The sequence below is a fragment of the Ruditapes philippinarum genome, unplaced genomic scaffold (genome assembly GCF_026571515.1).
Source record: "Ruditapes philippinarum isolate M1 unplaced genomic scaffold, ASM2657151v2 ctg4419_1_1_1_1, whole genome shotgun sequence".
NCBI classification, from domain to species: domain Eukaryota; kingdom Metazoa; phylum Mollusca; class Bivalvia; order Venerida; family Veneridae; genus Ruditapes; species Ruditapes philippinarum.
This window is the reverse complement of record NW_026864034.1, coordinates 34021-61826: the sequence shown is the minus strand read 5'-3', so window position 1 is coordinate 61826 and position 27806 is coordinate 34021. Positions and strand designations below refer to the sequence as shown.

The following is a 27806-nucleotide window of genomic DNA, read 5'->3' as shown; positions in this document are numbered from 1 at the left end:
GGGTCACTTTGCCCAAGATAAGAAACTTTGGACTGTTGACATAACTGTAAATTATTAAATGAGTAATTACTCAATTACAAAAAAAATATATATAAATTTATGTATTTTTTCAAATGGATTTTTATTTCATTTCAAGTACCAGTTTTCTTAAGTTAACTGAGCCCATTTGGTTTTGTTGGTGGTGTCCTTAGACATACCGTAGAACTAGGTCGATCAAGCCCTGAGAGTCAATGATTTTGGTGTAAAATCATTATTTTGCATATAATTTCAAATTGTCAGTCAAAAGTATGTGTTTGTTATAAATTTCTATGTATAAACTGATAATGTCTTTCTTATAATTCGATGATGAAGGACTTTGCTATACTATTCATGCATCTATGTGAATACCATCTGACAGTACCTAAAATGAAGGAAATAGGAGATTATATAGTACTACTAGTTTGATTTCTGTTTTACTGCTTTATTGTTTTAATTTATCATACATAAGTTATATTTTTAGCTTGTTATTGCATAATACGGAAATAAATCTATTTATCTACTTAACAAATTTCAATTTGCAGTGATTGTTAAAAAATTGGATAATAAGTAATATAAACTAATTATAGGGTTAAACTAATTATAGGGTTTCGGTTATACATTGTAACCGAAATGCTTTTGAACTTGAAGCATGCTTTTTAAAATCATTTAAGTTTATTAAATGGAAGAAAACCAAATAATTATTGTCATACAACACGATTGTTAAGTTTTTAATATTTGTAAGTATTTTGTCCTTAATATTTACAGTGTAAGTAATATGTCCTCTATGATCTGTTGATGCATATTGCAACAGAATAAGGCTTTTGTTTTATCATATGAGTATAATGACTCTCCTTGCTTTTAAAAATGCTGGTCATTTAAGGTTGGTCACCTTTGACCCTAAATTGCACTGGGTTATCCGAGGTCATTTAAGTGGTTTTCCCATTAAATAAGGCTACTACTGACTCACTCTGTAATGAGAATAATACAAACCAGTTGCTGTACCTCTAACATTATGTTGAGATATAGGTCAGTAAATGGTGCTTCCAGACGAGACTCAACATGTGGTAGACACATGAAAAAAAATTGCTCAGTAATGAAATAATTAGCTGGTCTTTAAAATCCTCATCTTGATAAGCCTTTGATGCTGAGAGCAATAATATAAACAGGTTAATGATATAGTTTGATGTATTGTTTCTTTCTTATATGTTCAGTTAGAAATTCACAGAGATCTGTATGTCACAGGCTATGCATACATATAAATTGCCCTGCTGAAATTGTGAGGTCTGTCAAGGAGCAAAATACAAAGTAGTACTTTGACTTTCATACAAAATACTAATTCACCATAAGTGTACTTACATGTATTGCCAAAAAGCAACAGATCAAGAAGATGATTCAGGGAAATTGGCCAATGTCGTGAATGAGTACTATAAAAGTGCACGCTTTTCAGAAATAAAAATAAATAAATTCCTGAGGCATAATGGGCCTTTAAGGTACCAATTACTAGAAATACTGGTATGCATTACAATAAATCGATCATTATGTTAGAATATAAGATTTTTAATATCAGCTCTACTCAAACAACTGGCTCAAACAGGTTTGTTACCAAAAAAATGCTTACCTAGCAGCCGGTTATACAATATGTAGAATAATTTTCAAAATGTTATTATCATCATTGTGGTATAGGTTAAATTGAAAAGGAAAACATTCCTTCTTGAAAGATCTAGCTAATTGGTTTACCTGTTGGAACAAGAATGATGTGTACAATGATGTCATAGGGATGTGAATATCATTTTCTAGTAAGAGGAATGCTTATAATGCTTCTGGAACTTGGGAAATGCAAAGTTGAGGTGACCTCTTCAAAAAATTCAGTCTGGTAGAAAATTAGCTGTCAAAACTATTACCTGTTGAGAAAAAGAGTATTATTATGGTAAAGTTATGTAACTAAAAATATAAGAATTTATCTCACTAGTTACACCAGACAATAAAAAGATTTTTCTTGATGTATTACCAGCTGTGAAATTATTCTAATGTTTATAATGGAATAGGTAAAAGGGCCTTAATATGAAATGTGATACTTTGATTTAATTGTGGGAAGATGCATTTATGAAGGTTTCTGTGTGGATATAGACATTGTTCAAGCACTTTAGGTAAACTTGTTATAATATTGGCCCCACAAACAATGTTTTCGGGGATATCAAGGAGCCAAGCTTGGATGTTCTGTCAGTTAGTCAGATTTTATGGTTTCAAGATGATAACTTGAGTTAGGAGTGCCATCATGTAAGGTCACAAACCGAGCTTCTGGTATAAAACAAGCTTATGTCAGAAAGCCTCACTTTGGATTTATTGCAGACCCCTTATTGTCAAGGTCACTGTTACTAAAAATAAAAAATGGTTTCCAAATGATTATAAACTAGAGTTAGGAATGAGATATTGTACGCAAACTATGTACTGTATAAAACGAGCTTTTGTTGAGATCTCTTTTATGATTGATTTTTTTATCTCTAGGGTCAAAGTCAAGGTCACTGTTACTTTAGTTCAAAGTTAGTTCATATGCACACTTACTAAAATTGAGTAGATATTATAGTGTAATCAAACTTGGTATTTACCAAGCTTATGTGGAGACCTTGTTTTGTGGCCCTCTGGGGTCAAGGTCGTTGTAACTAAAAGTAGAAAAATAATTTTTGGCCAATAACTAGAATTGTAAATGACATATTGTAATCAACCTTAGTATATTGTATAGCAAGCTTATGCGGAGACTTGCTTGGCCTGCCTGGGTAAATATGAAGGTCACAGGGATGGAGTGTTAACAATATTTATACACCCGCACAACAAAGTTGTAAGGGGGGTATACTGGAATCAGCTTGTCCGTCCGGCCGTCCGTCCGTCGGTTTTTTCTTGTCCGCCCAATAACTTAAGATTCCTTTGACCCTTAGTCTTCATATGGCATGGAGGTTAGTCATGATTAGTAGATGACCCCTATTGATTTTGAGGTCACTAGGTCAAAGGTCAAGGTCACAGGGGCATTGACTTCAAAAAGCTTGTCCGCCCAATAACTTAAGATTCCTTTGACCCTTAGTCGTCATATTTGGCATGGAGGTTAGTCATGATTAGTAGATGACCCCTATTGATTTTGAGGTCACAAGGTCAAAGGTCAAGGTCACAGGGGCCTTGACTTCAAAAAGCTTGTCCGCCCAATAACTTAAGATTCCTTTGACCTACAGTTGTCATATTTGGCATGGAGGTTAGTCATGATTAGTAGATGACCCCTATTGATTTTGAGGTCACTAGGTCAAAGGTCAAGGTCACAGGGGCCTTGACTTCAAAAAGCTTGTCCGCCCAATAACTGAAGATTCCTTTGACCCACAGTCGTCATATTTGGCATGGAGGTTAGTCATGTTTAGTAGATGACCCCTATTGATTTTGAGGTCACCAGGTCAAAGTCACAGGGGTCTTGACTTCAAAAAGCTTGTCCGCCCAATAACTTAAGATTCCTTTGACCCACAGTCTTCATATTTGGCATGGAGGTAAGTCATGATTAGTAGATGACCCCTATTGATTTTGAGGTCAAAGGTCAAGGTCACAGGGGCCTTAACTTCAAAAAGCTTGTCCGCCCAATAACTGAAGACTCCTTTGACCCATAGTCTTCGTATTTGGCATGGAGGCTAGTTCATGATTAGTAGATGACCCCTATTGATTTTGAGGTCACCAGGTCAAAGGTCAAGGTCACAGGGGCCTTGACTTCAAAAAGCTTGTCCGCCCAATAACTTAAGATTCCTTTGACCCATACTCTTCGTAATTTGGCATTGAGGTTAGTCATGATTAGTAGATGACCCCTATTGACTTTGAGGTCACCAGGTCAAAGGTCAAGGTCACAGGGGCCTTGACTTCAAAAAGCTTGTCCGACCAATAACTTAAGATTCCTTTGACCCACAATCTTTGTATTTGGCATGGAGGCCAGTCATGATAAGAAGTTGACCCCTATTGACTTTGAGGTCACCAGGTCAAAGGTCAAGGTCACAGGGGCCTTGACTTCAAAAAGCTTGTCCGCCAAATAACTTAAGATTCCTTTTACCCACAGTCTTCGTATTTGGCATGGAGGCTAGTCATGATAAATAGATGACCCCTATTGACTTTGAGGTCACCAGATCAAAGGTCAAGGTCACAGGGGCCTTGACTTCAAAAAGCTTGTCCGCCCAATAACTTAAGATTCCTTTGACCCACAGTCTTCATATTTGGCATGGAGGTTAGTCATGATTAGTAGATGACCCCTATTGACTTTAAGGGCACCAGGTCAAAGGTCAAGGTCACAGGGGCCTTGACTTCAAAAAGCTTGTCCGCCCTATAACTTAAGATTCCTTTGACCGACAGTGTTCATATTTGGCATGGAGGTTAGTCATGATTAGTAGATGACCCCTATTGATTTTGAGGTCAAAGGTCAAGGTCACAGGGGCCTTGACTTCAAAAAGCTTGTCTGCCCAATAACTTAAGATTCCTATGACCCACAGTCTTCATATTTGGAATGGAGGTTAGTCATGATTAGTAGATGACCCCTTTTGATTTTGAGGTCACTGGATCAAAGGTCAAGGTCATAGGGACTTTGACTTCAAAAAGTTTGTCCACCCATTAACTTAAGATTCCTTTGACCCACAGTCTTCATATTTGGCATGGATGTTGATCATGACTATAAGGTGACCCCTATTGATTTTGAGGTCACTGGGTCAAAGGTCAAGGTCACAGGGACCTTGACAAAAAAAAAGCTTTTCTTCTCAATTGCTTAACCCTTTCCCCCATGAGCAGGTTGTGAAAAATGGCCGTTTTCACTGAAAAGCCTCCTGTTACAAGTTCAAACTGCTATGAAACTATGAAAAATGCTTCAATACTAATCAAACTTGGCACAAATGTTGACTGGACCATTGCCTTTGTAACGACATGCTCAGTCTTAAATTTCCTGTTACCATGGCAACGAGGGGACATCTCAAAATTGCCAAAAATCACTATTTTGCCCCGATTTTTTCCATCAAAATTTATTTCAAAGTGCTGTAACTGCTCAAGGGATTGAGATAGAGTCTAAAGCTTTTCAGTGTTGGTTAAACGTTACATTATGATCGACCTGGGGTCATTTTTAGCCTCTCACAAGTCCAAAATTTTCTTGGCGATGAGGGGGACTCCGCCCCCCTTCAAACCCCCCCTAACAGAAGGGGGCATGTATCTTTTGGATGGGGGGCGGCGCCGAAAAAGTGCTAAATTTTTTTAGCAACATTTCTCAAACGAAAACTTATGTTGGGGCCCAAATAGGACATTTTTTTCACTATTTGAGGCCTAAAAAAAGGGGGGGGTCGAAAGTGCGTTGTTTCGCGTATATATGTGGTAAAGGGTTAAGAATGTCCTGTCCGCAATGTATTGATTTTGACATTTTCACATTTGAAGCATGTAGAATACATAACTTAGCAATGCACTGGCTTAGTAACCTCAGATTTGGCAGGGAGGTTGTCCTTGAGCTCTAAATGGCCACTGTTGATTCTGACAAAGTGGTATGCGGGGGTATTCAAGCCATGATAGTGGCAGTTCTAGTTTATTTTAAAAAAGGACTCTGGTCCCAAGATCTGTTAGGAAAATGATATTCTAAAATGCAGATTAATTAAGTTCAGATTATAACAAAAGTATTGGTTGGTAACCTTTAAATAATCAGCCTGCTGAATTGAATATCATATGACCCATGCAAGTTGTGCAGATCTAGGTCAGAGCCGGCACAACCAGCAGGTCCACCATGGTCTGCACTCAGTTGTTCAGTCAGTACATATTTTGAAATTTTCCTAAAATTATGAATAAATTTGTCTGGATTGAAAGACAAAAAAGTTGATTTTACAATATTTAGCAAGGAAATAATTAATAGCAGTCAGTTGTTTTAGACCTTGCCTTAGGGCCCAGTTACACAGACGGTCGGTCCCCAATCGGTCATTTAATTTTAAATTTACTCGCTGTTATGATCGGTTGTCATGCATGATTTTATTTCTGGTTTTCTGTGTAAATGGCCATCGGTAACAGAAAGCAAACTCAAAGGGGAATGGGTCGATGATTAAATGCTGAAATACTTTTGGTCTTTATCGTTTGTAAATCGGAGCTAAATCGGGCGTAACGCTGATTAATCGGTGTTTGATAGCTAGTCATCAGTGGTTAAACACTTTCCATCAGATTATGGTCGGTGATTCATATTTGGTTATCTTTGTCCGATCGGCGATATCGGTGATTAAGAGCTTGCATATCTCGTGATATAGGTTGCTGTAGGTTATTTTTAAAATATTTTCACCGATCGAGAATTTTAAACATGTTTAAAAATCCCAATCGATAATTTTTCACCGATGAAACTTATCTTTCCCCAATAGCAGTTGATAGTTGGAAAACAGGTGACCAATAGGTGATATCGGTGTTAAATACGTTGCCATCGGTTCACTCCATAATTTGGCTAAAAAAACTACCGATCAATCACCGATGGCTCTGTGTAACTGGGGTGTTACTTACATATATGCACTGTGAATCGTCATACATATCAGCCAGAGGTCATGAGACATAAAATATTGGAAGTGTTATAATAAAGTATATTACAAAGACAAGGAAATGAATTGAAGTAATTTTAAAAGATGAGAAGATATAAAAATATTTCACACCTGAAAGATAAAAATATTTCACACATGAAAGATTATAAATGGGTGAACTCATTATGGACATTTTTGGAATAGGTAAAATGGCCTGAATATGAAATGTGATACTTTGATTTAATTGTGGGAAGATGCATTTATGAAGGTTTCTGTGTGGATATAGACATTGTAATTTTAAAAAAAATCATCAGGGGTATAATAAATACTTTGTTCCTAGAAATTCATGATATAATATGATCCTATTGACATGAGGCAGCTCTCATTATGTCACTTGAGGTGATTGAATGATTTCATATTGCATTGACGTATTAGAACGGGAAAAAAAAGTTATTTTATGAAATCAAGAACATAATGGCATAAGAGTTTATTAATTTTGTGTCATTTAACTTGGAGAGTCCCTGATCCCCTGATCACAGTGGGATTGAATAGACAAGTTTGCCATTTTAATTTCCATCCCATATAATCATTGTACATGATATATTGAAGTTGCCAGTACTGGAGGTACCATTGTCATTTGCTGGGATAGCGTTACAATAGTCATTTGCCATTATAATCAGTTGCCATAAACAGCAGACATCAAATTTTGCCAATATCATAATTAAATTATGTCTGTAATTCAGTTTGTATTGTATTTGGTTTTTTTTGTTTTTGTTTTTTTTTTGGTTTCCATTTTCATTTGTTAATTGTTCTGCTAAGTATATATTTTGCTTTCTTGCAACTAGACTTACTCGGCACTAAGTATACTTAAGGTTTTTCCTAGCTAATCCAGGGGTACTCTTAAACAAACTTTTACATGCAGTTACAGCTTTGAAATAAGGGCAACAGGTTGACGTTAGGTATTTTAGCGGTAGTGCATTGTGAAGCTATGATGGGAAAAGTTTGTTTGTAATACCCACGTTTACGGAGTTCCCGATAACATCAATTTATGGGCTTTATTTTAAGTTCCATTATTTTTCATACACTTATTAGATTTTAGAGTTCACATCTATAAGAAGCTTATTATTTTCATTACCATATGTTTCACACCTATTTTGAACCGATTTTTTGAGTTTTAAATGTTATATATAACTAGATAAGATTCAACCGAAATAACCTAGTCTTATGTAACCTTTAAAAATGGACAGGTACATATAACGTATAATTTACAGCCACAAAACTGTATGACGTACATGGCATAGGTCTTATCACTTTGACCTGCACTTAAAGACCAAGTACAATTCATGATTTTGAAAGAAAAAACAATTTATTTTTCAAAAGATAACGCCTTATGACCCATGGTAAAAATTTTTGTTATCTAATCAAAAACAAAAGTGTATTTTAAGTACAAATCATGATCATTAAATTTAGATTGGTTATAATCAAGTGAATGCATTGAAATAATATTGAAATTAAAATCCAGAATACTACAAAATAATAACCACTGTGGTAAATATAAATTACAATCTTTCAATTATTGTGTGCAGTGTAAAATATACTTCAAAAGAGTAAATGAAGAGGTAGACATATAACTGCATCAATCAATCATAAAACATGGTGTTAATGATATCTGTTTCACAGATTTACATTTTGTGTGAAATATTATACCGTAACATTTAAGAAACCCCTCCCAATTCTTTACTTTATGGGTATCTGAAAATTAGTTGAATCAAATTGAAAGGCAATGTAATATTATACATTGCATTTATATATCAAATCAAGATCTTCTTGTCTTCTTGTCAATTTTTGGTGTACAAGTATTTGCATTGGAAGCTGAGTATAGCTATATATAGCTAGTTGTAATTAGCTAGTTTTGAGGTTTTCGTCCGATAAGGAAAGCATTTCCTTATATTTTTCATATTTTCTTGTAGCTAACTTCTGTTTGAGTTATGCAAAAATTCAAGAACAAATAAGGAGCAGATTGTTTCTTTCCCTTTCTTTTCCACGCCCGGCAAACTGTCGCTCCACTTCAAAATTGTGGTGTACGGTAAAACGAGCGAACGGCATTTCCGAGATAGAGCGGAAGGCCGATTTAAACGCCTAATTGTAAGTATTGTTTATGTATTTGTCTTGTTATTCATTTAAGTTGTATTTTTTCGAAAAACGGAAAATGTGGTTCCGTGTAGAATTGATTTAAGCTTGCAATGATCTAAGCTGTTACAAAAATAAAATTATATTAAGCCCGGGAGAACTTTTCTCCCTGACGAAGCGAACGATGATTTGTAGAATATTGAACTTTCCAACCATAGAAATGCCATACATTTCGGATTTCTTGAAAAAGTGTATTAGTAAATTATCAACCCGTAATAAGAACTTGTCCTTCGTGCAAAATAAATTACTCCTGAAGGATTTCTTAAATTTGTAAACCGGTATTTTTCGAAAGTAGTGGAGCGAAAGGGTGAGAGATGGAGCAAAAGGTTCGATGTTGAGCGCAAGGCGATATTAATTTGACGTATTAGTAGGAGCGTAGTCTATGATTTTTTACATATAAAAGCTATAGAAGTTAAAATAGACGTGATCAAGTGATCAGACCGAGATATATATACCTTTTGAAGACAACTAATAAAGTGTGATATCCTTTCAACGACTATAGCGTAATAAATGTAATCGCGAAGGTGTCACCTATGGCTTCCGTGTAGATTCCTATATTTATGTTCGAATTTTGAATGAGGCCCGACCATTGAATCATACACATGTATGCATGGCATAGTACAGGATGCCACTTATTCGAGGTCAATCATGATTTTTGACACGGTTATGTACATTTAAAAACGCGTGTCCGTGCAAATGCGACTAAGTCGAGTATTTTTAGTTCTACCGCGAACAAATATTTCCGAGCAGGTACGTGTAACTCGATTGTTTACGCCAAAATGTTATGTTTTTCGAAAAGTTAGATATTCAAGGTGCAGAACAGAAACAAAATTATGCAATACATGGAACACATTAAATTAAATGGATCACTACTACCGAGTTCAGTTCACAATGACTTTCTGTAATTAATAGCTCTAACGACTTTCTGTAATTAATAGCTCTAACTTACCTGTTCTGAGCAAAAACACAAATAAGCCACGTTTTCATGAATTTGTATGGTGGGGAATCGCTATGAAAATGGTTGACAAGGTGTCAGTCGTTATAAGGATATAACACGTGTTCCAGTTATGTTTCAAGATACTTCCTCCCTTATTTAGCATTGTTGTTAAGTTTATTATTTTCGTCTGAAAGTGTAAATAGAAAATTCTACTATAACTAGGTCTATTATATTATTGATAATTTTAGTCCGTACACCGACTGAGTTCTGCCTCACTTTGAGAGGGAAATCATAAACTAAACAACAATGATAAATAAGGGAGGAAGTATCTTGAAACATAACTGGAACACGTGTTATATCCTTATAACGACTGACACCTTGTCAACCATTTTCATAGCAATTCCCCAACTTACAAATTCATGAAAAAGTGACTTTTTTGTGTTTTTGCTCAGAACATGTACGTTAGAGCTATTAATTACAGAAAGTCATTGTGAACTGAACTTGGTAGTAGTGATCCATTTATTTTAATGTGTTCCATGCATTGCATAATTTTGTTTCTGATCTGCACCTTGAATATCTAACTTTTCGAAAAACATAACATTTTGGCGTCAACAATCGAGTTACACGTACCTGCTCGGAAACATTTGTTCGCTGTAGAACTAAAAATATTCTACTTTGTCGCATTTGCACGGAGACACGTTTTTAAATGTAAATAACCGTGTCAAAACTCATGATTGACCTCGAATAAGTTATTGCATTAATGTGTGTGATTCAATGGTCGGGCCTCATCCAAATTTCGAACATAAATAATGGAATCTACACGGAAGCCATAGGTGACACCTACGCGATTACAGTCATTACGCTTTAGTCGTTAAAAGGCTATCAAACTTTATTAGTTGTCTTTAAAAGGTAAATATACACTTGATCATGTCTATGTTAACTTCTATAGCTTTTATTTATACAAAACCACTAACTACGCTCCTCCTAAAACGTCAAATTAATATCGCCTTGCGCTCAACATCGAACCTTTTGCTCCATCTCTCACCCTTTCGCTCCACTACTTTCGAAAAATACCGGTTTGCAAATTTAAGAAATCCTTCAGTAGTAATTTATTTTGCACGAAGGACAAGTTCTTATTACGGGTTGATAATTTACTAATACACTTTTTCAAGAAATCCGAAAGGTATGGCATTTCTATGGTTGGAAAGTTCAATATTCTACAAATCATCGTTCGCTTCGTCAGGGAGAAAAGTTCTCCCGGGCTTAATATAATTTTCTTTTTGTAACAGCTTAGATCATTGGAAGCCTAACTCAATCCTACACGGAACTACATTTTCCGTTTTTCGAAAAAATACAACTTAAATAAATAATAAGACAAAAACATAAACAATACTTACAATTAGGCGTTTAAATCGGCCTTCCGCTCTATCTCGGAAATGCCGTTCGCTCGTTTTACCGTACACCACAATTTTGAAGTGGAGCGACAGTTTGCCGGGCGTGTTTTCTAAACCTATAATACCATTTTTTCTTTCTAAAAAAATAGCCAATTTTAAAGGAACTTTTAAGTCCCTTTTTTCAAACTGAAAAATTGTAATAGAAAAAAATTATTGAAATGTATGTTATTATTTATTGTGATCAATAAAAAGAAAAGCATAATCCAGAAGTAAAAACAAGATTTTGATGACATATGAAGAAGTTATCTGCCCTTGAAATGACTTAAAGTCAATAAATAATTCTTATTCAAGGGCAGATAACTCAGAAATGAAATAGATGGTACACAATTTTTTTCTGCTTAAAATATTTCTGTTATCATATTCTAACAACATGCCATTTTTTTTAGTTTAAAGACATTCTATTGAACAGTTTTAATAAAAAGGTCATTATAACCACCAGGATACATTATGAATCAACCAGGATACACTATGAATAAGAAAGGAATTATTTGAAACTAAATTTATACATAAATAGCCTCTTTGGGATGTCAAACATCTGTATAAAGTATAAGGATCTTGCATAGGCTTCCGGTACAGATCATAGGAATATCTAGTTTAAGGATAACTGTTTACAGAGGAAACTAGTCTCTGCCGAGTTTCTGCTAAACAGTTACTGGAGAGCAAGATATGCTGTCTGTAATGACAGCCCCTGTTTGATTCTTTTTCTTGCATATTACATATTAATCATAAGAAAGAAATTAAGAAACAAAATTTATACTTTCATTTAGCGTTTTTTTCTTATAGAAGCATACATGTATGACTTTACAACTTCATTCATAACAGCAAGATGACGTCATTCTAAGAATGCAATTCATTCATCAAAGGTATGCAGGAATGATGTCATTTAAAGCACGCGACTTAATGCATGTGACTTGTCCCTCACACCAGGCAGAGTGGGGTGGAGGGTAGGTGTGTAAGATGGGGTTGTCTAGCATTGGTGTAAACAGTAGATAGTCCTTAGCTGTCTGACATGCAAGAAAATATTATCCTTTTCCTGAATTTCACGAGTATGATATTTTGGATGCCTATAGTGTAGTATTCATTCTTTCGATGAAGTTATTCTTTATTCAGAATTTCTTTATAATAATGAATAACAAAAATTTGATTTTTATAATTTTATTGGCGGTAAAATTATGCATCTTCATGAATAGATAAAAAACAACAAGGATTTTGATTGAAGAATCTCTTTGTTAATATTGAATATGTTTATTGTTCAAATATAAATAATAAGCTAGGGTATGAATTTCATAAAACTTATAAAGGAATTATTTAATGGGAAAATCTGAATAATAGATGATATTTTGTTAACTGGTGTAGGCGTATAGAAAATGTTTGAAACTGAAGATTTATTGGTTTCTGTAAAGAATCATTCCCTTTCATCCTGAATATCTTTCAATACTAATATTGGTGTACAACACATTTAAGTGAATGAATTCATGTGTTCCAGTGATGTAATTTGTAGGTCTTAAAGTTATAGAATGGAGTACATTAAACTTGACTTATAGAATACATTAAACTATATTCAGGAGTTTCACCTCAGTCAGAATTGATGTTTATACAGGCTAGAGAGGGGAGGAGTTTAGGGTGGGGGAGGAGTTTAGAATGGGTGGGGGTGTTTCAATGTTGGGGTTTCCAATTTTATTTTAATGAAAGTGTTGTCTGTCATGTTTTAATAATTTAGAAAAAAAGCTTCTGTCTCTTAATGTATAGTTTCTGGTATATCAAAGTGAGCTTGACCAGCTGATGGACTGACTGTACATGTATTAATGTAGGCCCAATAAGTGCTGAAGGTTTTCAATCCCAGATTTTTATTCATTTGAGGAACCTTGTACTAGTATAAATATTATCCATGTTAGCGTATTTATTCAAACTTGGATGCAGGCTCAAGTCTGAAATTGTGCACCTCACGCCTGAGGTGTTCTGCACCCATTATACCCTAGATGAGTCTCACATCAATGATTGGCTTATAATTTTTTTAATAAAAGCAACATTGACCCAAACACATTGTTAGAGCATGGAGACCTGTAATAAAACTTCCTCATGTTTGAATAGACGAAAAAATAATAAATTTGATTGTAATCTTCATATCTTGACATGAACAGCTTAGTAACAAAAAATACTGTCTGAATTAACCTGATGTAGTTTCTATCTTGATGATAGTAAAATATATCAGTAGAACAGAAGGATGTTATATGATCGAATGAACGAAAACAGGTCAGGGCTACACTGCTGGAAAATCAAAGTCTACTGTTGACCTAGTTAAGAACAAATTTTATGATTTTTCTTTAGTTATAATAAAGATATGATGTTTATTGGATTTAAAATAGGTAATACATATAATTGGGACCATTTCAGTATAAGCTTTTTATTTTGTATACTTTGATATGTCATACAGTATATAGGGGTGTATACAAAAACCTCCAATTAAGTCCCACATTATTTGACTTCATGATCTTAGTTATTTGGTAGTAATTTCATGATAGTTTAAAACTATAATTAGTACATTGGTATGAAAATATTTGATGTGATTTTTTATGACTTGTTAGTAGATCAATTGGTTGTATATTGATATTTCACTGTGGTCTGTCATTCCCAGTTGTATACATTGAGTGTTGAATTTAAAACAGTCCATTTAAAGTTCATTAGATTACAGTAACCCCAGCAGTTAAGAGCCTGGTCAGATTCCATTCGTGGCAAATGCTAAACATAAGCATCCAGCAGACATAGGGGTAATAACTACAATTCATAAAGAAAAAGTGCCTGTGATACGTTGGCCATTCACCCACCTATACAGTCAAACCCTTGTTAAAAATACCTGAATAAAAATAACCCTGCAAATAAAGGCCACTTTTAGATAATCCTAGATTTATATAATGCAATAAGGTAACCTCTAAATAAAGACCACTTTTCTATAAAGACCACAATTTATTTCACCCTTGGGTGGCCTTTTTACACATGTTTGACTGTATTATGTGTTCAGTTATATACATGCATTTTCTTTACAGTCTGTAATTGACCCTATTTAAGATTACAGTACAAAAAATATGTGTCATATTTCTGTATTATTCTTTTATTCAATTTCCAAATATCTGATTTTCTGTATTGTTATGTTAAGTTTTTGCTTAAATATCTCAAACTATTTTATTCATTATGTTTACACATTAATGTAAAGCTTTTCTTATGTTGCTCTATTACACATGAAAATATGATTCATTAATTAATTTATTAAGCCCATGCAATTTGTTACAGAAGTTATTGCATATTGTTATTTCTATTTTCAGATGCAGAAATACTTCTACCAGAACTTCAAGGAGTACAAAGGTTCATTTGTGGACACATTATTAGACAAGGAAGTTCAAAGGGCAATAACTCTTCATCCAATCAAGATGCCCACCTACCAGTACAGAATCAACAATCATTTCACATCCGTAAAAATCAAAGAAATGAAGCAAAAGGAGCTTGAACTTCATAGAGAGATAACTGAGATGAATCAAGTTCTAAATGCCAAGTATGACTTTGATAAATATGGTCTCAAGCCTTCGGTCACCACTTTTATACCACAGAAACCTAGCGATGTGATTGGATGGGAATTTATCAACTCTAAAGTAGTTACTTCCCACCTAAATGTCAACCCAAGAAAAGGTTTGACAGCTTACCGAAAGGAAACACTAAATGAAGTAGTTGCTCAAACAATGGAAATAATAAACAAGAATTCCAAACACCGGGGACGAACTATTGACTATAAGGATGTTTTATATGGTTATACTAATACAGATCCCCTAAATGGTGCAAATTATATTCTAGATATTTTGCTTACTTATAGAAAACACAAAGGAAAGAATTTGAATGTCCCTGTAAGGCGACATGCATACTTACACCAGACTTTCTTGAAAACAGAATTTATTGAAAGTCCATGGACTTCGGAACAAGATAATAAAGTGACTGCAGATTCTCCTCACATATTCCAGCAGCTGAGAGGGAGTGAGAAAAATTTGGAGAAAAATAAATTGAAAGAAACTGTACATTTGATTTTACCTTTGGCGGGTAAAGTTAAAGAATTTGACCGGTTTATGAAAATATTTGAAGAAATCTGTTTAGCTAAGAAAGATAATGCTCAAATGCATATTGTATTATTTACAGAGAATAGTTCAGCTAAAGAAGTTGAAGATATTTTAAATATTGTCGGCAAGTATCAAAGAAAATATGGCGGTCATCTCTTAGAGGTTATAGAGACGGAAGGTGATTTTGCTCGAGCAAAAGCTCTAGACCTTGGTGCAAAACAGTGTTCAGTTGATGATTTGATATTTTGTGTTGATGTAGATATAGTGTTGACTCAAGATGCCATAAATCGTATACGACTGAACACTATACAAGGTGTGCAAGTGTACTACCCTATAGTTTTTAGCCAATACGATCCAAGTGTTTTATGTGGTAACCAATCAAATTGTAAGATAGAAATGTTCGACTTCGACCATCGAATGGGTTATTGGCGACAATTTGGATTCGGGATAGCTGCAATGTATAGGAGTGACCTTGAGCGCGTAGGGGGCTATGACACAGGCATACAAGGGTGGGGAAAGGAAGATGTTGACTTGTTTGACAAGGTTGTTCAAAGCAATCTTACAATATTCCGTGCAGTAGACACTGGTATGATACATGCATTCCATCCGATAAAATGTGATGTTAACTTAGAACCTTCGCAATTCCAAATGTGTATAGGGTCCAAAGCTACATGTCTCGCGTCGCAAAATCAACTTGCGCAAATGACTCTAAAAATAGACAAGATACTCAACAGAAATTTAGATGTAAAAGTCTGACCATAGTTTTATTTCTAGAACATTGTTATTATTTTCTCTTTTTTGTTGTTGTAATTTTAAAGGGATTTTTTTGTTGCTTAAAAAGGGTCATTATAATCATTCATTGTTTAAATAAAGAATTGTGTGATGGTCATATCAGATTGAAATCTATTTTGTTATATTTATACATCACTGTCGAGCATAGCTTTTGTTTCACTTTAAATGAAAAACTTTTTCAAAATGTTATTTTGAATGGACATTTTTTTATATTACGTGTAAAAGTCTTAAATGTTTAATTCAATTTGAACAATTTTATTTATCTGAAATAGATAGTGAATAGTTTGCTATGCATTGCTTTGAAATTGAATTGATTTGAAAGTATGGTTTTCAATAATTTTGTTATAGTATGCGTGGTTTGTGTGATTTTTTTAATTGTTTAAACTTTTTTGTTTGTTTTGTTTTAAAGAATAGGAATATATTGCCATGGAATTAAATGTTTCAATGTATTAGGTACCAACCAGAGTGCTATCTCTTCATACATTGCTAGTTATTTTTGTGTTTATACGGATATAAAATGTTGTAAACATTGTTGCTTAGGCCATTAGTCATGGTGTTTAAAAAAACCATAATTCCTCACCTTAGTGCAGTAATGGGATATAACCTTCTAGATTTAATAAGAGTTAACCAGTTATTGCACTTAGGTGACAAATTATATTAATAGAACTAGTATGACAAAGTAACTTGTCTATTTTTAAAATATTTGTCACAATTTATCATGTAACGTAAATCAAAATTGTGTAAAAAATCATGCATTTATTGACACTAACCCTTATGTTACCATTCAGTTGTTCTGCACCAAATAACATAAGAGCATCCTGAATTTTACCCTCTAAATTTAATTGAAATTTTATAAGGTATCAAAGTTATATTTAAATGCATGACTTTTTCAAAATTTCTTTAGAAACTTGACATGGTGAGAAAGACATTTAAAAAACTATCATTTTGTTGAGGTACCTGGTGGCTTTGTACATGTTGAAGGTGATTTTACCATTGACTTTACTCATGGTGACTGTTTATATGAGTTGATTACTCATCCAAGGTGACTGTTTATATAAGTTGACTGTTTATCCAAGGTGACTGTTTATATGAGTTGATTGCTCATCCAAGGTGACTGTTACTGTTTGTATAAAATGATTGTTTATTTGAGGTTACTGATAACATTATGGTGACTGCTCACTCAAGGTGACTGTTCTGAAGTGGACAAAAAGTAACTTACAAATTGCAAATAGCCCTTACAATCCATGTTAATAAAAACCAAAAAAAGGTCAAAATAATGCACATTATTACTTGAACCTTGAATCTTTATACTTTTCTTAAAATATTAGTACATTAATTTTAATGTTTATACTTTTCTTAAAGTCTTAGTACATTTTTTTCAAGTTTGATTTTCTTGAAATATTTTTGCTCATCAGGAGGCATGCAGCTTTAATATGATAAATTAGAAATGAATAAGTATTATTTTTTTAGAAAGGTCAAACATGATTTTTATAATGTTTAAATAATAGTTTTAGAGCATGTTAGGTGCTGGTACCTAAAGAAATTAGCACTAAATGTAAAATAATTTGTCATAAAAGAAGCAAAATGTCAACATAGAATTATTTTGACTTCCAAACAAAATACTAAGTCACTATGTACTAAAATTTGCCAAAAAGCAACAGAAAAAGAGGGTCTTTAATGCAAGCCATTATTGCCTTCAGCACTCAGATATCTACTACATAGTATTATTTATATTGCTGAAGTATTTTATTTTTAGGGCATTTTCTACAATCCATGGGAACTATTACTTCACTTCATATCACTATGAATAGGTGGGCCTTGGTTTCTTTGTAATTTAAATAGCGTATGTTTTAGTTTATTGGGTAGCATGACTTCATTATGAGGACAGGGGCATAAATATAATTCTGTCTCAATTGTAATTACTTAAACATGATGATTAGTAAGCATTATATTAAAACTGTAATTATAATAAAAGGTTGGCATAATTTATACCTTACCACATTCTCTAAGGGCTGTTTTGGTTAACCGAGAGATTAAAAGAAATTTCAAAAGTCGGTTAGAAATCTGCAGAGACATAATGATTTTAAGTGTATAAGTTAACATATAAAAGATATATTTAGCTTCAAGAACTGTTTTTATGTATTAAAAAAATTAATCCCAGTGGCAAGAATGAACAAATTACAAAATTAACATTAAAACCATGTGTTATTGTAATCAGAGCTATCACGAAACTTGTTTGTTATGAATTAATTACAACATTTACTTATGATATGGCACAGATTTAAAAAAAAAGAATGAGATTTGGAAAATTAACTTTATAAACAGTTTTGAAGAATATTTCCCACAGTGCTTCATAAATTAAAACTTTAAAATTTCTTCCCACAGTTTGTTTAATTCGAACCAGTATATGGGTTGGACCAGTGCTTCACTTCTTTATAATCGTAATTTATGAATTAATGGCCCTTCCACTATGTTTTACTTTCAACATTTAAATTATAACTGTGCTTTCTACAATTTTTGTTAATATTATTTTGATTTTATTTTGAAATCTGGGTAGACAAATTTTAACTACTGGTATTACTTAAACAAATTATATCTCAGTCATCATGCACATTACGCATGTCAGGTTGACCTTTTCTTTATTTGTTCACTGTATTTCGTTAATTTTTGAAAAACTTTTTACAAGTCTTTCCCAAACATTTTGAAAGGACATTACGTATTCTTTTCAACTTTTATTACACATACGTACTTACAAAGTTATGTTCCGATTTTATCATATTCCTCCACCCATTTTAATCACTGAGGTGTATCTTCATTAAATTCAACGTACCAGTACCTCTTATGTTACGACAGTGTATTCTAAGCATTGATAAATATTGCCCTTTTTAAGTCTAGAATGCCTATTAGTTAATTATTTTTTCCCTTTAGTATTTAAATGAAGGTTTTGAATACTTGATGAACATATAAAGAAGCCATTAAAAACTATGATGAATTGACTTGGCTAATGATTTTTTTTCCGATTGAAAGAACATAGTGTATAATACTTAAAAAATTATGACATTCAATATTAAGTATAATTTCTTAAGTTCTATTTTGACCTGGCTTAAGGTATTTATTTTGTAACCTAGCAATTATGTATTAACATGATTTAATGTCTCAAACGGACTTTCTTTTTTTATTAAATACTAAATGTTTTTTTTATGGAAATTGGCATAGGAAAAAAATATCATACAATCTCATAACATGTAAGATATGTATTCTTTGCTTAGCTGAGCTGAGCTTTTTTGACAGAATCATCTCTACCATGCATTAATATCCATAATATCTTAATAAATAACATCTCCTTTTTCCACACTGTAGATTTTGATCAAACTTCACAGGTATGATCTATTATAGTTGGCCCTGTACAAAAGTTGTATAATTGGTTCAAGAACAGTGCATAAGTAGATGAAATGAGCTGAAATAGATTTAGAAAATGAAAAAAATCTACCCCTTGTAAATTCATTAGGTTACAATGAGGTCTAATTTTAGAATGTTCTATATAATACAAGAATATGATTCTTATTCTTATATAGACTTTTCCAGATTTAGACTTAATTGTCACCTAATGGTATTTATCAATTTTGTAGATTTTATTATCGTTGTAGTTTTCATTATTTAAATGTCTTGAAAATATGTCCTGTTAGGAAACCTTTAAAGGCATTTATTGAGAAATGTTTTTTTTCCGCTTTTTGTGGTTCTTTTTTTCACATCAAAAGTTATTTTAGGTAATACATATCCAGGTAGAATTTAGAATTAATTAGCAATCAAATCAAACTCTAATATTTTTTTGTATAGTTGAATAAAATTTTGATACTTTGATCATTTTAATTTTAACTGTTCAATATTGGTTAAAATTATAGATAACCGTTAGAAATGACACACCTGGCCATATGATGAAGGTAGATAGCACTTTGGTATGGTATTTCAGCATAGTTGTATTTTTGCCCTACACTTACAGAATGATATTGTTAAAACAGATGTCGAAGTTTTTCCAAACTTTTGTGATTTTATCTAAAACATTACAAGTTTCAGGTCTCAAAATTTCCATGTTAAGTTAACAGGTAGTATACTTTTATTGTTTCCACAACTTGTTGTGCTTAATAGAATTTCTTTAGCTAGTGCAAGTTGTTTTGTTTCTTACGAATGTTTAAGTCTAAAATGCACGGCTATGAAAGTATTTCAAGAAAAGCATGGCTGATGCAGTTTCATTTTATTGCTTTAACATTTGCCATAAACTTCTTTTGTTTCATTTTAAAGATAGTATCGTATGTGCAGTTATGCTATTATGTCCCTGGTTTGTTTCATTTTTATTCTCGTTTTATTAGGAAATCAAAGTAATTTTGTGATATCTTTGTTGTCATTTTTATTGTATAATAATTGTAAACAGCCTTTGAAATGTGTTTTTATGCAATGTTTTGTGCTAAGGTTTGTTGGTATGCCAGTCATACAGTCATCTCTTCCCCTCCTGTAATTTGTACGATGAACTTGTCTTGTGAATTTACAACTGTTCATTGTTTGTTTTAAAGCTATGAAGCTATATATCTGCTGCAAAAATTATTGTTTGAATTTTAAGAAAAGAATACTTCCAAGGAAGAAATATAGTATAATACTTCCAAGAAAGAAATATAGTCTATTGATAGTATAATGTCTTATAAGCAAATGGCGCATGCATAAAATCATTGGTTAAAACTGTATTTAAAATAGCAGAATAATAATTTTGTTCCAGAAATTTTTTATTCTGTTGATGTATGATATTCATGTGTTTCAAAAAGCGGATAGATTTTATGTTACTGCTCTTTTGGGGAATAAACCATAAGGTTATGGAAACAACAAAATTTTACTGTTGATAAATTTTATAACAGTATTTCATTTCATAAGATGTGGCTTTATACCCTTTAAGGGTTTTGAAGATACGCGACAAGATTACGAAAGATATCCAACTAACCATTTTCCACTATGGTAGCATGCAATAGGGGAAAAACAAACACAGGTCTGTACGACTAAATTAAAAACAAAATGTCATATCTTATTGTAATAAAACAAAGGTATTATTTAAAATTAATCTAAAACTTCTTTGGCTATTGTACAAAATACTAACCTCGGTTATCGTTTATTACATTTTTAATTTTGGCTAAAAATTCAATGAAACCCTTTTAAACAGTTAAACGCTGCACTCCTAGTTAAATCACATTACAAGTGTGTGAAGGCTGGCCTTGTTCTATACATGTACTGGTCTCATAGGCAAGTTATCTTTACTGCCAGCAATGCAAGATTTGATGCAAAATTTATATGTTTTTGTGTCTGTAATTTCATTTTCCACTTTAATGGTTGTTACTTTATTATCAAAAAACATGTGTGATTGTAAGATACTATTTCAATGAAATGAATTCCAAAATCTATTTTTTTTTTGTTTTGACAAGTTCTAAGCCAAGACTAGCCTATTGAAATGCCTAGAAAAAAAATGTAATTATCTGGTTCTCCCCATATGTATGCTCATTATTAATGCAGAACACATAAAACAGTAAATTATTTTACCTACTTTACATGTGTTATAAAAAAATTAGTTATGTAATATGAAGACTAATTTAATGGAAGATATTGTCAGTTTGTATGTATCTAAAAAGATTAATGTGAGGATATCTAATTATTTGAACAATGTTTTTAAAATTTGATGGCATGTCAAAATTATATTACCACATTTAACTTAAGTGAATTCATGCAAATTTCTATAGAAATTCATGCTTCTAAATTGCTTTTTAATGTTGATAATTTCAGAAATAGTTTCTGGAGATGCACTTTTGTACATAAAAGGGAGAGAACTTCAGATGTATACAAACAATATATTTAAGAGTAACATCCCTTGTTGACGTCATTATCATGACTGTGTAAAAGAGAATTTTATATTAAAGAAAATATTTGCTACCTGATTCAGCAGACTATAACTTAGTCATCACCAAACATTTATCAAATCTTTTGGTCAGTTACGTAATTTTAAAGCTTTGAATTCTTTATTATCAGATTTGTAACAGCTTTGTTTTGTGGCTTATTAGTCTTTTTTTAGTGTGAAAAATTGAAAGCTTACAAATATGACAAACTGACAGTAACCAATTTTTTTACCACTTGTGAGGCACATGTAGATCTGTTTGTGGCATAAGTCCAACACTATAACCCTTAGTATTTTTGTGCAAAAACTAGACTCTATTGCAAAGAGGAAATTACTACTGATAAATGTATGATTATTTTCTGACAAACCCTTCGTACATGTTAAAAAGTTGGGCTGTTGTTAAGCCAGGATTTCCCATACATTTCATCTATGACATATATTGACAAGACTCCTTCATTATGGCATAACTCTGGCCCATTGCACATTGCATTTTTTCATGCTCCAAAATAGAAGCATATAATTTTTGATTGCCTGTCTGGTCAAACATCAAATGGTTTATGAGCTTCATTTGTCTATAATCTTTGGGTTTTTTTTTAAAAAAAAAAAGGAACACACATAAAACATTGGTTCATAAAGTAAATTTTACTGGAAAAAATATACTGAGAGTAGAATAGTCTGTTAATGTTTCTTGATTCTTAAAACACTCCTTTTATAGTTATCATTTTAAGTCAGAAGTAATGGTTCCTATCCTGGACACAGCTTTATCATTTGTCTGTTTCTAACAAGTCTTGGGTTCATCAGTGTACAACTCCTTCACAATTTCTCAGGGGATGTCAACAAAACTTACATTAATGTTGTGAAACCTTGTTTTTTTCCCTCACAATTGTTGCCATCTGTTGTTCTTTTTATAAATACACCATCATAAATGAGTTTTTAGTAACTTATCACAACATTTTTTTCCATGAAATTCTAACCAAAATTTCACAAAATTAATGTCATAAGTTTCAGAAGGCACATTGTTGGGTTTTATGAGTAAATCAAAATTGATAAAATGTGATAATATCCTGTCACTCCATTTTTTTTTTGGGGGGGGTGGGGGGGGGGGGGGGGGGTGAGGATTAGGGGGTTGTGAATAGTCATTTGTTTAATTGGAAGAATTTTAATGATAATGTAATATAAGTTTCAATTTTTCAATTTTAAAACACTGATATTTTAAAAATATACTTTTCATATGAAAGTTTTTGTCTCAATTTATTTTACAGTTTTATATTTTGTTTAAAAATGGTTGTATAGATACATTATGCTATGTCATATTATGTTTTCATTGTAATGTATACATGTATATATAGTTAACTGAGGTTGATGGAAGAAATTCTCAGATCTTTATTTAGATTTAAACAGCGTTTTCTTTTATTTGTAAATCAAAAATAAGTTTCAGTCAGCAGACCTGAGATATCATATTTTTTATTGGCCATTTATCATTTTTATCACGTTTTCATTTTTCACTTTTGTATGAGTAAATTAGAGGGTGTGTCTGTGTGTGTTTATACTTGTTACTGTGATCTTTATGTCATGAAAGTTAAATTGACCAAATAGGACACAAACCTCTATATTCTAATTGCTTTTTAACCGACTGTTTTCCATATAGTAAGAAATTGCTTGACATGCTTTATTTAAGAAGATACTGGAAAATGCCAGGATTATATCTAGCTATACACAGCTTGTATAGTTGTCATTTTGAATTGTCACATAGTATAAAGTGATTTTATTTTAGGCCAATGATAATTTATGATTGAACATTGTTCTACTTGTCCTTTTTTAACCATAAGGTTATGGAATCAACATAATAAAACATTTTTTAAATTTTATAAAAAAAGAAAATATTAGATAGGGCTATATGCCTTTTCAAACAAATTTGATTTATCTTTTTTAAATCAGCTTTATCAAATTGTAAATGATTCAATCAGTAGTTATTTTGGTCCAATTTACTATAGGTTTGATATATATACATTTTACTGTGGATTTAGTAAGGGGCTGTAACTCTTCATGCGTTTGTCAGTACTTCGGTAAAATTAATGTTTGTCAATGTTCAAAATGATGCCTTGGTTTTCTTAAAGCAGCACAACCACCAGATTTGTTTTAATTTTCATGAAAATTTTGAAAATGCATTTAAAAGTTAAATGTTGTGAATTGAACTAAGAAAGTAAATAACACATCGTAAATGGCACTAGCAATTCATATCAATTACCAAAAAGGGGTCAAAATATGCAAAAATATGCAGTAGAACTATGATGATAAATACTGCCAAAATCAGTCAAATTGAATTACACAAAACATGTAAATCATTACTTGAATCTTGAACTGTTTTACTTTTCTTAAAATGTTAGAACACTTTTCTCAAGGTTGATTTTCTTGAAATATTTTTGGCTCATCACAAGGCATGCTGCTTTAATATGAAACCTGGTTACACAGTTTTAGCAATGTGCGGTAACTAAATACTTGTTCATATGTTTATAGTGGTGGATAGAAATTTTCTCTTTCTTTTTTTTTTTTACATTAACCCCATCTTTTGTATGATATAATTAAGATCATTAAGATCCTTTAAGATAACTTTGAAAGCAAAATTTTTTTTTTCTCATTTACAGAAATGATTTATGTGGTCCTTTAAAATTAATGTGGTCTTTTGAAATCTTACATAAAAATGGACATTATTAATAATGAGTTTTCTCAAAAATTAGGCAACAGTATAATATTATGAAAATATGTCATAAACGATATTGAGAGGCAGATAAAGGTAAAAGCATTGATTTAAGCTTTTAGAAAGTAAAATTTATGTAGTCATTCTTGTTATAATGGACAAATTTAAAAAGCTGAGTAAGCTTAATTATTTAAACAACTCTAATTGGGATATAATACATTTTCCTATGTGGTAATAGTATGGTTATGAAAGTTTATGAATATCTTTAAGAAAAAAACACTCAGCGTATGATTTACATCCCTCTTACCTACAGATAATTGCCTCATTTACTAAGTTTATATTTTGTCAATGGTTAATAAAAACATATTAGCTTAAAAGCATTTAAAAGATGACTGGAAGTTAATGTGCCTTTGAAATAACACAATTAAGATTGAATTGATATGACTAGCAATATTCATGACCTGGAGCATCAAACTTTAGGATTGAAATTTCATTACATAGTAATATGTTAGAATTCAAGGTTATATTCATAAGTAGTTGAACTACATTTTAAAATCAGTGGGAATAATAACATAATGGCATTGAGTGATTTTGAGATGTGAATAATAAATGTATTTTAAAACTTGTTATTTATGGTCTAGGGGATAATGTTAGTACTTTTCTTGTTGTAGATTATTAACAAACTTTAATTTTTCTCACTGAATTGTAAAGAAAAGATTTAAGTCTTCTTGATGTTTTTCGATTGAATTGCCAATATATGCTTTACTGTCACACTAATTCCTAATTTTTCAATATTTACCTCTCTTGCCAAATATGATATTAAAACCATTTTGGAGGAAAATATAAAAGATATAAGAAGCAGTATAAACATTTGATTTTGGTGAATAGTCAAATTTTGTTATATTTATATGAAAGGAAGTATTATAGCACCAATATCTGATTTTTTTATCGGGTTAGGTGAAGAGTATGGAATTTATTTTTATCTTCTCTTGACTATAAAATTTTTTAGGGGATAAATCTTAAATTGCGGCCAGGGGAAGTAATTCTTTGTGAAAATCTCCTGTATTTTCTCCTCTGACATTTAATTATCAACTGCTATTCAATAGTTTTTGGTGTGTTAGTAAATAACATTTCGTAGATTTCTCCCCTTATATTAGGTTTTAGCTTGCTCGGTCAGTGTTAATGGTCGTAAAAGTTATATCTAGATTTAAACATATCATGATAACGCCAGGTTTTTATCATACAACATCAAGATGCATCCACCAGTGTTACTGATATGCTTATTCGGTTATGTTTTAAATGAACAATTTTCTGTATATAACTGTATATCCCTTAATTCCTGTAAAAAAAAGAATTTAACAGAATTGATCTTTAATTGCATAATAAAAGAGGAGGGTATTTGTATCTGATCATGTTATAAATTTAGATGATATAATGATTTTACTGCATGTGCTAATGTTTTTATGTGTCTATCTCTTTTTGTTTTTACAAGGCTGTATCTTGTGTTTTAGTTATAAGTGTTACGGTCAAACATGAAATATATGTTATCAACAGTCGAAATGTAGCTATGGTGGCGTACAAGTAATCTAAAGATTGCTGACCGTGTGTGTTTAAATCCCATCAGGGGCAAGCTGTTGTTTATTTGAGCAAGAAACTTTACACTCATTGCTTCCAGGAACGGATTCGAAAGTGTGTCTAGAAGCTTTTAGCTTCCTACACAATCGAACAAAAGTAAATCCTTTATAAAGCCCAAATGTAGCTAAAACATTATACAAAGTATATTAATTGTGTGTTATTGTTTGTAATAATATTTATGTCAAAGTATGTTTAGATTAGATTAGATTAGACGTTGTGCAAATGCTTACAATTGTGTTTTTATATGCCTATTTTTATATGTGTGTATGATAAGTGTTGATAAAATAGTACATGTATTTTATATATGAAAATGTGGATAAATGTTTGTATGAGGATGTTAATAATCTACTTTATAAAATATGACAAAATGAGGAATAGTGGCATGTGCAAATTCATGTATATAATTATGTTATAAATAATGGTAGATCAATGTTATGTGTAGATGCATTTATATTAGATATAGATATTTTTTCTCTGTGGAAAGATGTATGCATTGGTACATGCTTATAATGATGTGTGGATAACCTTTTTTGTATGACTTGGATACATGTATTTGAAATACGAAACATGATGGATTAATGTTAATGTGTTACACTTATGTGTGAATCATGGATATACTTTTATGTGTGGATAGAAATATACAAAAAATGTGATTAAGAGTAGAGTTATAATTATGATATAATATATATATTTGTTAATGTATGGATTAATATGGTTGATAAATATGTGTAAATATGTGTATGTGTGGATATGTTGTGAGATGCTATGTGAATGCTTTTCTTACTGCATAATGCTCAATTTGCTGCCAGTATTGCTGTTTGTTTTCAAGCTGGACTTGGAAAAATATTAAAATGCTTGCTAGATTTTAACATAGGAAAAATGAAGTATGCCTTCTTTAAAAACAGACAAAGTATGCTTTGTTAATTAAAGGCAACACTATCAAAAAAAAAATATATATATATATATATAATAATAATAAAAGGTAGAATGTCATTCAAGGAAACTAATTGTTAATGGAGAAGTTAAGATGGTTATAAAAATGTTTTAGTTTCCTATATTTTAAACATAATCTATTAAATAATCTGGCAACTCATATTTAAAAACTTATTTTTTTATGAATCTCAGTACAAAGGCATTTCTTTTTTATTTATTTAAGGAGAAAAAACATGTACTTTAAGTTTTAGACTTGCAAACCCCTATTACATACTGGCACGCAGATGGGGGTGGGGGACATTCAAAAATGTAAAATCTCTTTAACCCACCCAAATGTCATTGCAAGTTTGGCATTGTTCTTTCAAATTACTATTTTGATGACGCAAAGAATGAAACACAAACTTACTACCACAATGACCCTGAAGTGCTGAGGTAAAGACTGAAGGCCGTGCATGACGTCATTTGTGTTATATGAATAGTGTTATAACTCGCTAAATGTGTTAGCTTTATACATACTAGGCACATCAATGAAAAATGGTTCTTTTTCACTTCAAATGGTCATTATTTTTGGTATGTGATAAATAGAATAT

At 31.9% G+C, this 27806-nt stretch overlaps 1 protein-coding gene across 2 annotated transcripts in view; it reads left to right on the top strand.

Annotated features, from left to right (window-relative positions):
• The window catches only part of LOC132724214 (chondroitin sulfate synthase 1-like), a 34251-nt gene extending 17515 nt beyond the window's left edge, over positions 1–16736 (top strand). For both annotated transcript variants that reach the window (XM_060709036.1, XM_060709035.1), the window contains one exon: positions 14453–16736. In XM_060709036.1, the coding sequence (XP_060565019.1) occupies positions 14453–15988 (1536 nt within the window). In that variant the 3' untranslated portion in view covers positions 15989–16736. The remainder of the gene's footprint in view (positions 1–14452) is intronic.
• The last annotated feature ends 11070 nt before the right edge of the window (positions 16737–27806 follow it).